Genomic DNA, 20884 nt, shown 5'->3' on the forward strand with positions numbered 1-20884 from the left:
TTACACAGTTAACTCACTGGGCTTGCATGACTCTCACACCTCACAGCTGCAAATACAGATGCCTTACTTCAAAAGACATGTTTCCCGGGCCAAAACTGTAAATACTGTGGGGTTTCCCCGCATTTGTTATTCATTCATTCAACAGATTATGAATGAATCTGTTGCGTACCATGTGTCAGGTACTCTTCTAGGCAGTAGGGACCGCAGTAATGAATAAGACCAGAGCTTTCAATGAATAAGATTTGGCAAGTGCCAGGAGGAACTGAATAGAGCGCATGATTGGGTACCTAGAGTAGGCTACTTTCCATCGATACTGCAATCAGCATGGGCACTCTGGTGGATAAGAATGAGACAGTCATGCAGAGAGATTGGAAGAGATCATTCCAGACAGAGAGAACCATAAACGCCAAGGCCTGGAGGTCTGGATTAACTTACTTCCTGGCCCTTTCCATGTGTTGCCTGTTTACTAACACCATGTCCTTTGATACCTGTCCTAGAAACCTGTCTTGCCCCAGATGCTAAGCCACTAGGCTCACTGAGAATGAAAGTGGGTCTGCAACTGTCACTTACGACAGGTGGCTCAGTGTTGTAGCAAAGCTGAGGTTTTGCAGTCCAAAGACGACTGTTTATGAGTCCCAGCTCCACCAGTTACTACGGTATGATCACAGCAAGTAACATCTTCAAGCCTGCTTCTTCATGTACCAAGTGGGTTTAATTCATAGGATTGTTGTGAAGATTAAATATCATAACACATATTAGAGTGCTCAGATAAGTTCCCACTATTCTCCAACAGATTAATACTCTTTGCCTCCATCTCGTTCATACTGTTTGCCTCCAACCCCAGCATCAAATTCTGGGTGCTAACGTACAGGACTTTCTAATGCCTTTTGCTAGACTCCAGCTCCTATGTCTTCTGCTACTCCAAAAGCTTAATGAGGTAATGATGAAAATACTTCAAAGTGGGTGAAGTCTTACAAAAATGCTCCCCCTGTAGCCAAACACCTGCCCATCCTTCAAAGCTCAGTTCTCACATCGACCTTCTACCACCAATCCTTTGCTAATCCCACCAGCTACTGTGACCTTGTCAACGTTTGAACTCTTACTCCTTTGCGAGAGGCATAGATATCTTTAAAAATCTGATCATATCTAGTGGTTGTCTCACATACATACATACGCGCACACACCTTTTGTATACCACTGCGAGAGGTTAACAAGTAACTTGAAGCTCACCGTGAATCACAGACTAAGAACTCCTGTCCTATCCACTAGCGGGTCTAGCAACAGTAGTACAGCTCCCTAGGGGACAATCTGCAGATAGGGAAGGGAGGGTGTTTTCATTTATGGACAATTTGCAGATAGGGAAGGGAGGGTGTTTTCATTTCTCACAATGATTTTGGAGGGATGCTAGTGGCACGAATGGGCAGTAGCCAAGACATTAAATATCCTGCAATTCACAGGAGAGTTCAGCATAGGCTAGATATTGTGTACGACACTCGGGAGCATCCCTGCCCTTCAAAGTGCTCCCCTGTAGCACAGGGGTGGGAAGCAGAGGAAAGTGAAAGAGAGGATCCTCTTAGGGCTCCAGTAAAGGTGGTGGCAGCTGTCTTGTGCAGGCTCCCACAGGGAGGAGTGGCTTCTGGCACTGCCAGATCTTCAGATAAGACCACATTCCCCGCCCCACTTTCTCCCACCCAGTCCTTCCAACAACGTTGAAACCTCATTTCCTGTATTAAATACCTCTCTGCTTGAAACACCTGATGCTCAGGCTTCCTGACTGAAGCCTGGCTGATGCAGCACACAATACAGAAACGTCCCATAGTATTGCAGAAATAAACCTACCACAAATATAAACTGGTAATGCTTTAACGTGAAATCATACTAGAAAGCTTTTACATCGAGTTATATGAAAAGGCGAATAATTTTAGAGAAATCCACTATGGAGAAGGAAGCTTACATGAATCCAAGACATTGTCTCAAAATTACTGAATAATCTATTCACTCTCTCCATTCGGACTGCTCAATGGGACGCAGCATTTCCAACCACACATTTTGTTGGAAAGGATTTCAGTGCAGAGGTGCAATTACAGCAAAAGCTATAAAACTAACGGTAAATATATAAGAGGAGAGATTCAAAACTCCTTTTAACAGACTTAGAACCAAACATTAAATAGACAGAGACACGTGAAATGCAGGGAACTCACTGTGTAGGGAAGTTGCTATCTGACTTTTTCATCATTGTAATTTGCTAATAAAGTTTTAAAATAATATTTCACATTATTGCTATCCCTATATTTTGAAAATTTTGGAAGCACAGTGATAAGGAAATGTGTATTTTAATTATGTATTTATCTTCGAGTTGCCTGTTATCTTTCTCTTACCCTGATACGAGAAGTTGTGGGGTAGGCTTCTGGGAAGAATATCATGTAGTTTGAGTGGTGGTTGTTTTCCCCAGACCTTCTCAATTCCCTTCACTTATTGAAGGATATGATCTCCAAATATACTGAAGGATATGGTCTCTTCTGAATGCTAGAGACTGAAAGTATGCCTCAACATGAGTGGGGTTTCAAGATAAAAGCTATGCTTTTGTGCTATTTCATCTCTATTCTAAACCATGTCATAACTTAGAGAATTATTTTGACGCTTCATTTATAATTAAGGCTCAGCTCATTTGCATAAACATGATACTTCCTCACTTTCTCTGTTTCAATAGTTTGGAACTTGCCTCATTATCCCTGTTTCAATTATAGCGATTTTTTCTTAAATCACGTACAAATAAGTCTATTCCTGTTATTACTTCACCTAATACTAGATATTATGCGATGGCACACATCTACCTCTGCTCTTTCATTTTCCTGTACTTGTACAGAACGTCTTCTGATCCTCTTCTTCTACTTCTCTCAAATCCAAATGTATCCATCAAAGATAGATATAAATATTTTGTCTTCTAAAGTAGGTACTTACATGTTGAAATACATATTGTTTTATATAAATTATTTTTCTTTTGTTTCTCCTTTATATTAGAATTTGGGCATTTTATTAACTTTTAATCATGAGACTATAAAATAATACTAAATATGACTTTCATTTTCATACATAAAGGAAGGATAACAAAATATATGCTGTAAAAGAGGTGTGATGAATTTTTGAAATGGTTGAGAACCACTGCTGTAGGGTCTGGATTTCCATTAAATCAAGATGGAACTTATCGGGGCTTCCCTGGTGGCGCAGTGGTTGGGAGGCCGCCTGCCGATGCAGGGGACGCGGGTTCGTGCCGCGGTCCGGGAGGATCCCACATGCCGCGGAGCGGCTGGGCCCGTGAGCCATGGCCGCTGAGCCTGCGCGTCCGGAGCCTGTGCTCCGCGACGGGAGAAGCCACAGCAGTGAGAGGCCCGCGTACCGCAAAACAAACAAACAAAAAATTCAAGATGGAACTTATCAGGTTGTTTGCAGTTAACTACGTATATCTTATCTCTTCCATGGTACAGAAAGGTCCTTTAAAGAAAAATCCATACCTTACATTTTCTTAATTACTCTATCATATTGGCACACTTAAGCAAATACCTCTTAAAGGACGATGAATTCTTAACTATGGGTCTCCTCGCTCCAATAGAAACGGCATCCCCAGAAGACACAGAGGTTCTTTTCAGTGACTGTGCCCTTCAGATCCTCACTTACAGTGAGTCCTCCTCACTCCATTTCAACCCCAGTACCATTCGAGGCACAAGGCCTATAGTCTGACCGGTCTTAATAACACTTCACGATGGAATTTTAAAAAGCTAAATCATACATATGCCCTTATTAAACGACAGAGAGAGAGAGATGCCCCTGAGAAGATAGATGAAGGAAGTATAGCAACATTTCAAACTGGTCACAGCAGTAAAGAGGTACAAGTGGCTTCACCAAAATTACCGTTTTATGGGTCTATCACAAATGACGCTTATAACAATAAACCAGCCAGCCTAATGACCTTGTCTTATTGATATAAGTATTTATTAAAAGCCACAAAATATTTACATACCTCTATTTCCCAGAGTGCTTTCGAACTGGTAGCAGAAGTGGCTGATTGACGCAAAGTTGTACGAAGGAAAATGTGCTGTTTTTTCTCATATTCATCACAAGTCAGAAACTTCTCTTGTTCCGCATGAAACAATCGAACAACATCACCCTAGAAAAACAGGTCAATAAAACTATATTTCCAACAAAAGTTTGAACAAATAGACATAAGAAGTGGGTGTTTCTCTATAGTTTTGATACTCTGGGACTTCTGCTAACACTTGGCTTTTAATGAGTATGCAGAAATATACGTTTCCAAATACAGGAGGGAAAACCCAATGTGAGTTTTAAGGTTTATAGTCACATTCTAAACTTCAAACCTCAGTGAATACACAGGTTTTGCATCTAGAAGCTCAGTAAGACTACCTTCAATTCTTCCAGTAAATGTCTAGGTAGCGCATACTTACCCCTTTTAGTACATCCTCTCGATAGGAACTATATTTCATGAACAGAGTGATTTTCCAGCTAGTGTTGCAATTAACAGCATTCACCTATTAATGAAGAAACATTAAGTTATAAGACTTCAGGTTCAACTTTATACCAGAAATTATTACTTCAACTAGTAGAAGGAGCAGAAAGAACAACTTTGGTATGTATGTCAAAAAATATCTTCAAAGGACCATCTGAAATCTACATGTACCTCAGGAATAGTAACTAGCATAACTGGGCTTATGCTTATGAAAACAATGAAACTATGGGACTTTTTTTTCCCTCTCATGAGAAAATCAACAAATTCATTTCCTTCCTCCTGAACTTACCTCTTTACACCCTGGATTATCGAGAAGCTCTATGTTGCTGGCATGTAGCGGCTGTCCTGCATTCACGGGCATCAAAACAACTTTATCTCCAACAACAATCTGGGAATCAGAAATAAGTTGCAATTGAGACAGTGCATGGGTCTGTGGTGCTATACCTGAAGCTAAAAATAACTGCACAGAAGTCCTCGTCATTGACCTAACATTTGACCCATTTATCCTTCATATAAATTTTAATTCTTTTTCTCTTCGAGGTAAAATATCTTCTGATAAATGATTATATAATCATGTCTGATTATGAATCAGTCTGGATTCATAAAGCTGGTATAGATACTTTTTTTTTTTTTGGCCACATCGCACAGCATGCAGGATCTTAGTTCCCCGACCAGGGATCGAACCCACAACCCTTGCAGTGGAAGCGTGGAGTCTTAACCACTGGACTGCCAGGGAAGTCCCTAGATCCTTTTCTTATTGGTCTCCTATTTCAGTTAGAGCTTTCTTAATGTCAATAAATAGGTCAGCATCCCTCCACACCAGGTCTGATGCCATGTATACAGGAGATACAAAGAGTGAATGCACCCACCACAAATAAACCAATCTGCCTAAATATTAGAATCACTTCAAGTGCAAGCAGGAAATCTTATACATTTGTATTATCTCCAGAATTAAAAACAAATCTATTATATTTGATCTTCCCTATAGTCTCAGAAGTTTATTAAACATTCTAATGTCATCTGGATTCAGAGAATGCAGAATCCAGTATGACCTTGTAGGAATACATTTACAGTTTGGGCCTTGGGCAAATGGTTCACTTTTGTCTTAAACATCCAACACTAATATTGCTCCTTAAACCTGGTGCTCATTTTTTTATCTCACTTTTTTTATTGGAGTACAGGTGCTTTACAATGTTGTGTTAGTTACTGCTGTATAATGAAGTGCATCAGCTATATGTATACATATATCCCCTCCTTCTTGGACCTCCCTCCCTCCACCCCCCATCTCACCCATCTAGGTCATCACAGAGCACCGAGCTGAGCTCCCTGTGCTATATAGCAGGTTCCCACTAGCTATCTATTTTACACATGGTAGTGTGTTTATGTCAAACCTAATCTCACAATTCACCCCACCCTCCCCTTCCCCCCACTGTGTGTACATGTCCATTCTTTACATCTGCATCTTTATTCCTGCCCTGCAAATAGGTTCGTGCTCATTTTTAGATAAATATTAAAATCAGTTATGGGAAAAGTGCTCTAAAGAAGTAAGTCTAAGTTGATTTTTTATTTATGCTATCATTAACAATGTCTGCTTAATCTTCAAGTATTTTTATTCATATCTCAAATTGTGGGGAAATGAAGTTGTGCTTTCTTAATGATAATAACGAACAGTTATTTTATAGTTATTCAAGTTACTTGTGTTGTTAGGTTCTGCTAGAAGACTTATTACTGTAGTTACCTACACTCTCCTTCAGAGAATTGCTCACCACCATCTCAGAAATGAAAACCAACACCTTCCCTCTGCATATTTCATATCAACTGAATATTAGAATAGATTAGTAGACAACTGAAAAACAAATTAGGACTCAGACAGTAAAAACAGACAGGACTTCTTCTCCCTGGATCTGAACCTAGACCAAGATTTTAAGGAACACAATTTCACACTTTTAATATAAATTAACCTTTAATAAATTATACACAGGAGTCTACATTCACCTATAGTACTGTTGGCACAAACTATATCTGAAGATTCAAATGTGATAGAGAAGCCTCAAGCTCGTTAATGGAGCAACAGAAGGTTATCCTTTAGTTTGCAGGAATAGCTTCTGTTATTTACAGGACTGGTCTCTATTCACCATCCTGCCTTTCAAGTCCATAATCAGGCAGATGCTGTGACTCAAAATATCCATCACAGAAACTCTTTATATGTCCAGATAAGGAAAAATCATAAAGAAACTGTGTTGAGTGAGAGGATGAGGGGGCAGAACTGGCCTATATTTGTATAAAAAAGGGAAAGAGAGTAGGAGTGTACGCATAAGAAATTCTCCCAGTGGTTAACTGTAAAAGAGAGAACTGGGAATTGAGGACATGAAAAAAAAAGATAAGAGAGAGACGTTTCCCGATATATCTTTATATTGTTTTCTATCTTTGAACCATGAATTGTTGCCTGTTTTAAACAATTAAATTATAAACAAAAAATAAAAGTCAACATGACATAGACATATTTTCAACATCCCCTCGAAAAACAAAAACATGTGTTATTGCACATGACACCAAGGCAAGTCTCAGAATCATGTAGAAGCCTGAGTAGTCTTCCATACCATAAACACTGGGACTTGATACCACATTCTGCCAGGGCTATATCTGGTCTTCCAATTTCTTAAAGAACAATTCGATTTGGTTCACTGTCATTCTTATCTGTACCATACAAATATTAGCCAGTAAGTTGCTAAATATAATGACATATTTTAGCTATTTCTTTCCAATTAAAAGAATACTTTTGATTGCACCTATATTCACTGCTCTAAGTCTTACTGTTTATTATAGCTGTCTGTATGCTTTGGGCCAATCCCAAAGTTAGTTTTACCTCAAAACACCACCTGTAAAGTCTTATATAATTTCAAGAGATTAGCCATATAGCCAAAATGTCACCAACTCCAAGAATTCATAAGAATGGTATTCATAAGGAGAATCTAGCATTAATTCACTAATTTCCAGGTCCTAGGTCTTGTTCTTGACAACAGTTACTTTGACTACCCACGCTGAATAAAACTTACAAATGAAATGGACAAGATGCTAATCATAAGATATAAAAAGAACGGTAAGAAGTGCCAGGAATAACACAAAAGTGTGTAATAAATAGTCTCTATTTTCAGGGAATTCACATCTACTTAGATAACTCGGTAAATATGGAACTTGGTAATATTTTCAGACGAGTACAGGCATGGAGCCTGATCCACTGATAGGGTCAGATGCCTTCTGAGAAGTCACATATTTAAAGCAGAACTTGAATTTTCTGCCATATCACATTCACCCTAGTGCACATTTTAAAAAACTGCAATTCCAAAAGCACGTCTGTTGATTCTATGTTAACAACCATGTAAGATTCACGGTGGGATTTTACCGAAAATGAAGAGCAATGTAATGCCACTGGCAGCTACCCTTCTTTTGAAGTGGCACCTGATGTGGTGAAAAGAACACTGCAGTAGAAATCCAAACACCAGGGATCGAGTCCACCTTCACCAGAATTCCAAGGGGTCTAGTTTTGCAAAACAGCAAAATCTACTTGCTATTTAAGGAGCCTCTTTCCCTAAGGGTTGGTTTTTTTTCTTGATTGAAAGAATATCTGGCCTTTTCTCCCCTTTAAAATCTACCACCAATGTAAAGAACTAAGGCCTTCTTAGATCAAAGTTTTAAATGAAAAATTAACTACTCAATCATGGGAAGATAAATGAAAATGAAATATTTATGAACTCTGCTCAAGGCTGTCCCCAGTGACTTTCTAACTGAGCAACAGCAAGTGAGGACTTCTATACAGCTGAGGGATCCATGAATCTATTTTCCCCCAAAACTATCCACCCCGAAATTCTATAAGATAAATGACAAAGGTGTCCTTAAACAGTAGAAACAACTGATTTCTGAGGATACGAGCATTTTTCTCCCCAGACTATCATCAGCCTCATTCTTACATTTCATTTTGGTCACTGAACATCTTGTGGATACTTATAACCTAAATCGCAACTTAACTAATTGCTAAATAGTGAAATAGAAATTTTAAAGTCCTTTAAACCTTGCAATTTCCTCTTCTAAGTTTAATATGTTTTTAAAGAAAATCAACAGTAATTAAACCCCTTGTTATGAAATAACAGTGTTTCCAATTGCCTTCAATAAAATACAGTAGGCTTATATTTTAGAAAAATGCTACCTATTCCTGGCAAAGAAAATGACCATTACGATACAATTATTTACATGGCAAATATAGGGCTGTGGATATGCTTATGTTTTCACAGCAACTTTAATCACACATAAAAGCTACACAGTGGCGAGCAAAAACAGTGAGCTATTTCAGCAAAAAGCAGTGTGTAAGGTTGCTTTAGCCATGCTTTATAGAGTACATCTATATAAGGAGGATCTCTACATCGCACTTAACAATTACATTGTCCATTTTAACCAAGATGGAATGTTTGGGTGGTAGGTTGTTCCCCACCCCACAACCCAATACAACTAATTATTTGAAATAGTTCATTACATTCAACTCTCTTTGAGCCTGTAAAGGCATTTGGGAGCAGGGAAAGGAACAGACAGAACGAAAAACCAGACAGAATTAATTAATAAAATCCACAGCTAGTCTCAGGTCCCAATTTATCCAATCATTTCATCACATTCCTTTAGAGCTTGAGTTCAGGTCTTATTTGTTTTGACGTTTTGTTTTGAAATTCACTGACCACCTGCCAACAGGGACCGTACTCAGTGGGAGTGAGGTGGGGGGCCCCGCTGGAGAAGGGAACGAGCATTACAAAACAGGGCATCCAAACACACAGGTTGTTCATAAACTGCATAACCAGTCCCTGAATAATTGAGAGTTGATTGTAATTAACTACCTACTGAAATTAAAATATATGTCATGCTCACAGCATACATCACTTGATGCCAAAAGGAAAAAAAAAAAGAGAGAACTTATTTTTAAGAAATCCAACACAAGATTTAAAGTGCATTACATTTCTACATGCCATGCTTCTCCCAAACCTTACCTAAGGAGGATATCATCAGATAACTTATTAACCAAATTAAACCATGAAGCTTGCATCCTGTGGAATTGAATTTGGACTTCAAAATTCACTGGAAAAAAATAGATTCACTACAACAGAAGACATTTCTAAGACAAGAAACAGCCAATACATTTTAATGATTTTTTTTTGGGGGGGGGGGTGGTACGCGGGCCTCTCACTGTTGTGGTCTCTCCCGTTGCGGAGCGCAGGCTCAGCGGCCATGGCTCACGGGCCCAGCCGCTCCGCGGCATGTGGGATCCTCCCGGACCAGGGCACAAACCCGTGTCCCCTGCATCAGCAGGCGGCCTCTCAACCACTGCACCACCACGGAAGCCCCAATACATTTTAAAATGTCATCACAGTATTGATTGAGAGAACTGTCAGAATAATTACACTTTTATATTGCTTTGAATTTTTATGTTAATTTTTTTAATCTCAACTATTTTTCTTGATCACCTGACCCAATATTTGTAAAGTCGTCTATTTATGAAAGTTATTCTGTATTTGGGGTCAACCAGAATTTATTAAGCATCTTCCATGTGCCAGGGACTGTCACCTGCTACTTCATTTATTACACACAAAAATATCTAACTATTGATCCTGTTGAATCATTGCACATAATTTTATTTTCTCTGCTCTATAAAGTAGCAGGAAAATATTTTAGCAACTACTAAAATTCACATGCTACAACACGCTCGCATTCCACAATGTATTTAAGTATTGTCGTCAATGAGCTACTGCCAATCTATAGCTCCTCATTCATTACACATCTATTAAGATGTACAGACTGCAAACAACTGGCTACAGAGGCAGTAAATGACATATTGTCATGATTTGCTGTGTCGCTCTATTAATTCAAAGGAATAGACTCCATCTTCTGCAACACAGCTCTTTTTCCTTGCAGCCATGCTCCCTCCTGAACAGGCCGAGAAGCAAACTCTGCCTCTCTCTCCCTTAAAAGTCTCAGCCAAGATTAACGTTCTTAAATTCTTTCACACAAATTCTGGCTGGAAGATGTTTTTAAATTAATCTGATCTTTGTCTTTTTATGATTCCTGAGCACGATTTGTACTATAAATCAATGCTTTCAACCTATTAAAGAAATTAACATAAAAATAATATGTTGAAGATTGAAAACTATATCTGTTTTCTTTGCACTTTCTGGATTCTCTACTACGAAGAACTACAGTCTTTAAGAATGTGCTGCTTTTCTCTTAATCTTATAGTTACATACATTGTCACCCTCGCTTCTCAGCTTCCAGAAGGGATGAATATAAAACCAAGACCCTTCATTTCCTGCAGCGTCCAAGGACACGCGCATGGCATTCTTCTCCAGTAAAGCGGGTAATCTCTTGTTGACAGTCAGATACTTGTTGCTTTTTATATGCAGTAGCTGTAGAAGAAAGATATGGATTACCGCCTTTATTCTTTGATCTCCTCTGCTAATTGCATATATGTGTTTATACTTATATCATGTGCTCACACAACACGGCTCGGGATAGAGTTTAAACAAAGAAGTTCTTTCCAGACTCCACAGTCACCACCTTTCTAAGCTGACTTTCTTTGGGTTCCTCCTCACCTCCATCCCCGATTCTCTTTCATAATGAAGTGAGTACATAAGGAAAACCAACCAGGGGACACTTCTGAATGATTTTCATCTACTGATAAATAATAGGATAAACCCAAGCTTTCCAAAGGAGACCAGGAGGTCCCCCCAAACTACATTCTTTCTCAATCCCTGCCTGGCCACAAAAACAGAACATATTAAAGAATAACCGAGGACCTGTAATAATGCACCTACCCACTTACTATTATTAACCACCCCTGCCTGCAGACAGCCCTCACCCCCTGGGTGCGGAGACAGCCTGCCCATCCTAAATAAACTCTGCCACTTCCATAAGAGGACGCAATCCCACTCCTCAGATGAGGGCAGAAGCCCAAGGGACATGCAGCCACAGGTATCACACAATCTATCATCAGATTAACTCATACATCCAGGGAGCCGCAGACCCAGGGCTCTCCTCTTGTACCATCAGAGAACCGCTTTGCCAGTCCTGTGCTCTGACACTTTGCCATTGGCCGATAACAAAACATCAGGGGATGTTATTTTTTGAAACAGCTCTGTGAAACACCTCATTGTAGTATTTACAGTAAGGACGTTGTTAAGGCCATTGTTTACTATATTAAACAGTGCCCTCTTTATGAGAGCTCATTGGAGAAACAGTTCTCTGATCTTCTTCCGGGGAACGTTTGTGCTTCCAAACTTCTGACTTAGCTCTCCGTACAGACCTTCTATGTGAATGCTGTAATATTTTACACTGCCCTTATAGCTACTCAAGCAACAAAAAGGCTTCCAGCCAAAGTTTATCAGCCTTTACAGCATGGATTTTATAAACATGCCTCACCCTTGACTTCATTTTATTCATGCAATCATTATTTTCCCTTTGATCCAGTTGCCTTATTTATTTCTATTAATATTTTATCTTATGTGGAATGTATTTTTGAAAATGCCTTACATTCTTTTTGGAACAAGGTGGGGCATTCACAACCACCCAAGTAAAAAGCTAAAAGATCTAAGTGAAGCACAAGAAAGAAATGCTGCTGAGATAAATCAGCGTGTATACTAATTGAAATGGAAGAGCTAATACCTCAAGGACAGTTCCCATCTAAAAGTACAATTTGAAAACTTTCCTCCCTACAAAATGAAAACGTAAAGCTTCATTTGTTACAGGTTAGTCCCATTAATTCTAAAGGACTCCTTTGTTACAGGCTTTCCCCATTTTCTTCCTTTTGATTTAATAACTTGTGCATACATCTGGATAAGCTCACTTCTTTATGTGTATGCACCAGATTTATTCATACAGAACGGTGTGCTGAATATCAACAGAAAAGATCACACTGTATAATTCCCACCAAAGAACAAACCACTGTATCCCCCAATTTTAAGGCAGGTTGGCATTCCTACCAAATGCAAATTAACCATAAAATATTCACCCCTTTTAAGCAAAAGTAAATAGACACTTACTTGTATAACATTACTATATTTCACAATTTCTCCCAACAGCTTCTTATTCTCTGATTCATTTTGTTTTTGTTCCAGTTCTGCAGCATGCTATAAATTGATTATCAAATATTTAGTGTGGAAGCATAGAAAACAGAGCACAATAATTGACAAAGAAATAAGGTTTATTTTAGGAACAAAGAATACAACCAAGACTAAAATAGGCGGGTTGCTTTGCTCTTGGTGCTTCGGGAGAAAGAGGGGCAATAATTAAATACATGATGATAATGTGCGATAAAAATCTCTCATTTTAATGCTGAAATGTAGGCCAAAATATATTGAGATGCTTTTATGTTGGAAATTTCAGAAAAGTACTAGGCACTTTGGTCTTATAAAATTATTTTCAGAAGGAATATTGCTAGAGAAACCAAACATAGTAGGTAAATTTCAAAAGCCTCAAAATTCAGTTTCAATTCGAAAGTAACAGGAATTTTAATGACACAAAATAAGTTCTATTAAATTTCCACAGAGCCCAGATCAGAAACAACAGACTTTCAATGTTTTTCCAATAGTCTTTCAAAAAAATTAGGTACTATGACAAGTAAAATACAACTGGATTTGGTGTTCCTGCAGAGATTCTGGACTGGCTTTCAGTGTGATGTGAATATCTGAATTAGTGTGGCACACCTGAATAAACAGCAGAAATGCACTACCTACATTCCAGGAAATCAGTAGCCACACCCTGTAACTTAAAAGTCCTTTCCGCTTTTAATGTGTTGCCACATCTATTCTGAATCTCAGTGTATTGAGTGAAATCATTAAGCTACAGAATAGATCTTTTGTTATTGCTGTACTTGTCCTAGCGTAAACCAGACAGATGGAAGGCTGGCCCTTACCTGTAATTTCTTCAGCAAGGCTGCCTCTGTGTGGTTCCCTTGTTTAACTTGCTTGGCTTTCCAATATTGTTTCTGAGCAGAATATCGGTTCATAGGGCACACCTTAAAGAGGCAGTCTATGACAAACCAACAAACAAAAACACTGTAACTAAGGAGACCAGCATTTCTTAGACTTCCCTTATAGCCTAGCATTGGAATCTCGGAATCCCTGAGTATAAATAACATTTAAACATCATCTAGCCCATACTCCAGTCAACTGTTAAATTATCCCTATAACATCCTTTTTAAATAATCATTTAGCCTGTTAAAATACCTTCTTTTTCATTAATTTATAGGAAATCACAGCTAGCGTGATTTATAAAGAAATCAAACCAATGTAATCATTATAAAGCACTTCTTAATTATAATAAGGTGCCTGGACTTAGAAAGTCAATAGAATGAGATTAGTGCCTTTCACTGCCTTATCTGACCTTGCACAATTAATTACTTATTCATGGTATGTATCTTTGACAGCCAAAGTGATGGAAGAAGTAGAAACAACCACAGTAATCAAGCAGTCGCATTTCAGGCATCTATTCCCCAAGCTTCCACATACCTGGGGTGAACATGGTGTAGACATCTGAGACGCAGTATGTTATAAGGGAAAAACAAAGCAAAACAAAGAAAACTAAATCAAGATTATAGTCCTAACTCTACTACTAAATATCAAGTTAGGAAATCATAGTGGAATAATATAGTTAGTGATATCTCTAAGTCAAAAAACAAATTTTTTTCTGTTTAATGAGGAAAATGAAAGTTTGACTAAACAAAGGCCTTCATATGCTAATGATTCTGTACATTTGTGGAATGGATAACACACAATCTAGAATAAAGGTCAAGTCCGAATACTCTATAATAAAGGAGTATTGACATAGAAGATCTAAACATTATTTTCATTTTTCTCACAAAAAAATTGTAAGAATTCTATGTAACAAATTTACCTTGTTTTGATCGATGTGTTAATATTTACAATCATTCCCATTTTTCAAGCATGTTTCACAAAAATAAAATTCAGTCAGCTCAAACATACATTTTAGCCACATTCTTGACTATATTATATGTGCACTCATTCTTTTATTCTCTTTAAAATTAATTATAAAATTAAATGAGACGACCTCTTTTCATATCTCACTTTTTTATGGTTCTAATGGCACACATGACCAAGAAATATGACCACAAATTTTTTAAAGAATTTTTCAAAGTCAGAAGAAATAATGACTTTTCTCCTATAGCTTGTAATTATAAACACAAGTTCTATTGATTACCTCCCACCTACACATACAAAGCTATAGAAAACATTATTAACTTCTGGTCTAAAAGTTACTTATGCGGATGAGTAAAGATTTTATAACCAACAGAAAACAGACACCTTCTAACTGCTGAAAGCTGGTTGAGAGACTGTTAGAATTACAGTAGGTTACAGGAATCATCACTTAGAACAACGGTGTGAAAACCAAATAACTGGACCTGAAAACTGTTTTTCTTGACAACATATTTAATTAGCCCTAGAAAATATTTCCATATATTAGTATCTACAAAGAGAATACACAATTTTTCAAGCACACATATAGAGGTTGTTTACAGATAGCTCCAAAAGAGTACTCCCAATTTAATACAGCAGGCTACTTAGACTGTCCTATATCAGGCAAGTGGCCAAACTCTACATTGTTTAGTGCAGCAAAAACACAAGTCCGTATTCAAGTAGAACTGAACTCTATAATCTGCAGTCTCTACTTCTGACTTCCTTTAACTATGAAAAGAGAAAAAAAAAATGTGTTCTTCTCCATTACTTCAAATTCCTAATTAAGTTCATTAGGAAATGGTCTTTTTTTTTTCTTCTTTTTTTTCTTTTGGCTGCATTGGGTCTTCGTTGCTGCACGTGGCTTTCTCTAGTTGTGGCGAGCGGGGGCTACTCTTTGTTGAGGTGCGTGGGCTTCTCATTGCGGTGGCTTCTCTTGTGGCAGAGCACAGGCTCTAGCCACGCAGGCTTCAGTAGTTGTGGCACGCGGGCTCAGTAGTGGCTCACCAGCTCTAGAGCGCGGGCTTCAGTAGTTGTGGCGCACAGGCTTAGAAGCTCCGCGGCATGTGGGATCTTCCCAGACCAGGGCTGGAATCCGTGTCCCCTGCACTGGCAGGCGGATTCTTAAGCACTGCGCCACCAGGGAAGCCCAGGAAATGGTCTTTTGACAAAGAAAATATTTGTCCTAAATTCTAGACCAACCAGTAGCACTCCTAACTAGTGGTATCCTTAGGTAACTAGGAAAGAAACTGGGTCTCGTGATCCTCGTCATCATAGCTAAAGTGATTGTGAAGCGAAGTTAAGCATCCAGCCAACTAAGGTTTAATGCTTAGGTTGTGCCTCTGGGTGCTGTAAGGCTCAGACCCTGTCCTCAGAAGCTCTCAGTCTAGTGGGTGAAACAGGCTGAAGTTTTTCAATGGGGCTCTGGAGAAGGTGCTGTGTGGTTCAGAGATGAATGTGACCTTTCACATTCTTTAGGGGAGGCCAGAAAAGTCTTCCAAAAAAGAAGGCACAAGTCAAGTGTTAAAGAACCCATACTAACTCAGCACATTCGCAAGAGGGTTCAAATGCTCAGAGGGGAGGGGCGTCCCAACCAGAGCCCACGGCCGGTACAAGGGCAGAGAAGGAGAATGCCCAGGGACCTGCCACCCGTGCCAAAAAACGACAGCCCCAGCTGCGAAATGAAATCGGTGAGGCTGGCTGAAATCAGCCTCTGCAGAGTGCCATGTTCTAGGTTAGAAGTATGCACTGCATCCCAGGGAAAAAGCGAACTCTTATACAGGGTTTTCACCTCTTACAGCACGTGAAGGGTGATGTGAACACGAGGCAAGAAACCCAGCACAAAAGCCAACTGCCAGTGTGAGGAGAGCCAGGGAGGATCTGAATCTGGGCGTATGGGAGTTCTAGGGTAGCTGTAGATTTTAAAACAAAGCAGCAGAACCAACAGGCTTGGTCTTATCTCTTAGTGTGGGGTGGGGAAGGGCGAGAGAGAGAGCGAGGATGGCCAAACAGGCTTCCACCCACTCCCTCTGAGACACTAAGGCTTAGATTTCCACAGCCCTTTCCATTTTCAGGGCCTCAGCTGTGTGGTTCTCCTCAGCAACACTCCCCAGGAGGCACCTCATTTTGTAAATAACCGATCTGTTTCTGTGTGGCAACTAATATCACAGTATTTTTGTTGACAGGAGGGAACCTAGGGCATGCAGATGTCTGTAAAAATGCTTGTGGTGGTGGTGATTGTGACGGGTGTGTGTGTGTGTGTGCATGCGTGTGTGTGTGTGTGTGATTCTCTCTCTGCCTCCTTTGGAAAACTTTTTTAAAAATCTACTGGTCTTGGACTAGTCGCGTATCTTGTCTGATTCTAAATTTACTACATAATAAATGCATTAATAATACCTGCCACGCCTAGTTCATAGGGCTGCTGAGATGCGCAAAAAAGAGAATCTGTGAAACTACTCTGTGAACTTGAAAGGCCTATTATAAATATTAAATGTAAGGTATTATTATCAATATTGCTTCATTCATTCAGCGATAGTTTCACTGAAAGGTGACTAAACCCTTACAGAGCTCTCAGCAAAGAGCTTCAATAAGTAGAGTTCTTGGATTAAACACAAACATAACCCAAAAGTGCCCAATTCGTGACAAGGTGTTCGCCCCTTTGTTTTAAGATACCACGATGTGTTTTTTTATACAGTTCTTGAATTCCCTGAAACAGCATGGCAGGGAGCAGAGGGTGAAATCTCCATTACCTTTTAATATCTTTTAAAATATGCAGAAGCAATCACTAGCGCCGGCATGGATGCAGTCTTTGACGAAAAGCCTGTGTTTCTCTGGCATGCAGGAACCCAGAGCTCCTCACCCTGCTTCTAGAACTAGCTCTCTAGAATCCCTTAGTCAGCTCATTCTCTAAAGTTAGAGATGTATAAACTGCTAGGAAAAAAGGTCTTGGGGGGGGGTTTCTAATTAGAAACCTGCTCAGTGTCATTTATTAACTAGGTAACAACAATCTTTTCAGCATTTCAAGACTCAAAGAATAATAAAAAAGGCAAGATTTGCTTCATAGAGCAAACACCAAAAGCACAAAGAGAAGGAAGTAATCTGAGTTAAATTTTTTAAAAGCTTAACCTTAAGAACTACGGCCAGCAATTTCACAGAATTACATAAGTTTAGGAAATGTTAGAAATTCGACAAAATGGGCTATGTTCAGTCGGGCAATATGCTAAAAACAACGTCTCAGAATTAGAACTGGTTTTTTACAACCGTGGAAGGAAACCAAGCCTCCCAGAAGTGCTCGTGTTAAACCAAAAGATCTGCTGGCATCTTTAACCTGCGAATAAATGCTAGTGGAGGGAAGAAATATGAAAGCCATTCAAATGGTGTGGAGCACATAATCCATGGTATATAACCCTGTAAATCAAAGAACTAACCTTCTCATGCGATTCCATGTACGTCTGGAAAGAACCCAGTCTAAACCTCCACTCACAATACCTCACTAAATAGTTCTGAAACGTTTTGCTTTGTATGTATACAAGTACTTCCTAAAATATTTGTATCTAAGGCAGCTTCTGCACCCCAGAAATTGACTATAGGACTCCATTCTGGGCTATTATATAGGATGTTCAAGTTATGTAGCTGCCAGCAATTTCCTTTGGTAATGGTGGAAAGAAAACTTTGTTTCATTTCTCCTCCTCCAAAAGATGTTGTAAGATTTCTTTTTTAATTTTTTGATGTGGACTATTTTTAAAGTCTTTATTTAATGTGTTACACTATTGCTTCTGTTTTTGTGTTTTTGGTTTTTTGGACCCAAGGCACGTGGGATCTTAGCTCCCTGACCAGGGATCGAACCCGCACCCCTGCTTTGGAAGGCAAAGTCTTAACTACCGGACCGCTAGGGAATTCCCCAGATGTTGTAAGATTTAAATGAGGCAAGACATAATTAAACCATCAGCAAATGCCTCTCACAAAGCAGGCTCTTCCATGGTAGCTTGTAAAATTATCTCATACTGATTACAGGGAACGTGGTTGCCAAGGGCTTTATTATCTCCACATGGAGAAAGGTGAGGAGGGAGGAGCTTTCCTTTTTCTCTTTTTCATATAAACAGGATGGAGCAGAATTCCATGAAGACAACAGAACCTTCCCAATGATAAACTGGAAAGTGGTAACAAAACTCTCCCTAGAGTCAGGGACAGGCAGACAAGGGGCCACTAGACACCAGCAATTAGAATTCAGAGTTGGTCAGGGGAGAGGTACACATTCATTAGCCAAAAATATAACTGTAGCTCTCTTTTTGTTCCTCAGTTTCTCTAAGAAATGCATCCTGAAATACAGTGTGTGTATAGAACTCTTTATGTTTAGAGTGTGTTTTTAAAAGGAGTCTGTTTTGTTTATGCATGGAAATTTCAAACCAAACATCTACTGCTTTGGTCATAGTCAAAAGCAAGTACAGAGAGGGTATGTAAGAGGCAAAGTGTCCTCTAGAATGTTACAAAGGCCAAAGAAAATTTATTGCAGTTGTTAGCAAACATTAAAATTTATCACAATATGGCTGGACGACCATGAATTATTTATCACAACATGGCTGGACGACCAATATGGCTGGACGACCATGAATTATTACAGGATAACTTCCTCTAAGCAAAAGTCAGCTATTTTACTACTCAAGAGGGAGAGAAACGGCCTTTTGTAATTACAGGCTTGTAGACTGCAAAGATGTTAGAACTCGAAGGGGCCCGAGATAAAATCCAACCTTTCCCTTCTCTGAGATAAACAAGCAAAACCTCAGAGTGAGTTGCCTTAGTCATTCACGACAGACTCTCTAGATTAAAATAATTTATAAATATGAACAAGTTCAACCACACATAGCATGCTTGAAAGCCCTGACAAGTGACTGTCTGGCCCCTTGGTGGCAGGGATGTTAATACCATACTTTGTAAGGACCTACTGTAGAGCACAGGGAGCTCTACTCAATGCTTTTTACTGGCTTATATGGGAAAACAATCTTAAAAAGAGTGGATATATGTATATGTATAACTCCTTCACCTTGCTATACACCTGAAGCTAACACAGATTGTAAATCAACTATACTCAAAAAAAAATTTTGAAGTACAAATAAAAAAAAAATTTAAATACCATACTTGGTTTGCTCATTACAGATTACTGCCATGGAGCACTTTGTGAACTATATAGAGTACTACATACTGATAATAAAGATCATTTGATCCTCACAACACCCTTGAGATTTAGCCAGGATTATTTTCTCCATATTCTAGAGAAGGAAACTGAGACTCTTCTTAAGTCCACACAGTTGGTAAGGAAATGAGCTGGAACTTGAACTGAGATCCTCTGATATATAGCTTTATCTATCTACATCCATAGATACATAAATATCTGATATCTAGATAGATAGATAGATAGATAGAAAAGAGTTGTAATACTTCAAAAGAAACATTTATGTTTTCTCATGGGAAATATGCCACATGTGCATATACAATTAATGGTAAGACATCAATAGGAATGTTATAAAATCTTAGTCTCAAAAACATTAATTATCTGATTCCTAGATTAATGGCTAAATACTCAGAAACAAATGAAACTTTCTATTTTGCTTCCGTTGGAGTGAGGCAGAAAAACTAAATCCAAATGCACGAATGCTAATTTTCATTCTTGTCAAGTTGTAAATTTTAGCATTAAGCAAACCATTACATTAGACGTAAGTAGAAATCGCTATCAGAACATCATAATGTATAATTTTTCAATTAATTTTTCCCATCCTCAAATTATCATATTAACAGTGATAATCAAAAAAAAGTGTAATAAGCAGACTGATTCCAAAATCAAAATACAAGTCTCCAAACCCCATTACACAAATTAAGTCTGAAAGAAAAGAAATGCAAGTAAATTTATATATACATAAATGTGTATGTCTATACATATAGACACATACATACACAATACTTACATATATAATATATTTTATATATGTTTACTTGTATTTTCATTTATAAGTATATAATATACTGCCATAGTGTCTCCTACGTATCAGGGGTGGTCACATTCCATCATTTAATTCTTCTAAAAACCCTCTGAGGTAACCATTAGCTTGATAAATGAAGAAAGAAAAACTCTAAACGTTTTAAAGATCTATCCTAAAGTCTCAAAACTAGTTTTAAGACTTAATCCAGATCAATCTCTGTCCAAAGCCCATCTTTGTAATTTCATAGAAGACACTCCATATTTATGAAATTAAAACATAAAAAAATATATGTACTTCACATCCATTAGAACAGTTAATTTTTTTTAAAAGAGCAGAAAATAACAAGAGTTGGAGTGAATGTGGAGAAACTGGAACCCTTGTGCATT

General features: G+C 38.5%; 1 protein-coding gene across 4 annotated transcripts in view; it reads right to left on the reverse strand.

Annotated features, from left to right (window-relative positions):
* Positions 1–20884, reverse strand: part of ITPR2 (inositol 1,4,5-trisphosphate receptor type 2) — a 533444-nt gene that overhangs the window by 415651 nt on the left and 96909 nt on the right. For all 4 annotated transcript variants that reach the window (XM_067695972.1, XM_067695968.1, XM_067695971.1 and 1 more), the window contains exons 3-8: positions 13467–13582; positions 12595–12681; positions 10804–10962; positions 4812–4910; positions 4461–4544; positions 4019–4165 (exon numbers count right to left, since the gene is read on the reverse strand). In XM_067695972.1, coding sequence (XP_067552073.1) covers positions 4019–4165; positions 4461–4544; positions 4812–4910; positions 10804–10962; positions 12595–12681; positions 13467–13582 — 692 coding nt within the window. The remainder of the gene's footprint in view (positions 1–4018; positions 4166–4460; positions 4545–4811; positions 4911–10803; positions 10963–12594; positions 12682–13466; positions 13583–20884) is intronic.

Source organism: Pseudorca crassidens, chromosome 11, assembly GCF_039906515.1.
Source record: "Pseudorca crassidens isolate mPseCra1 chromosome 11, mPseCra1.hap1, whole genome shotgun sequence".
Lineage (NCBI taxonomy): Eukaryota > Metazoa > Chordata > Mammalia > Artiodactyla > Delphinidae > Pseudorca > Pseudorca crassidens.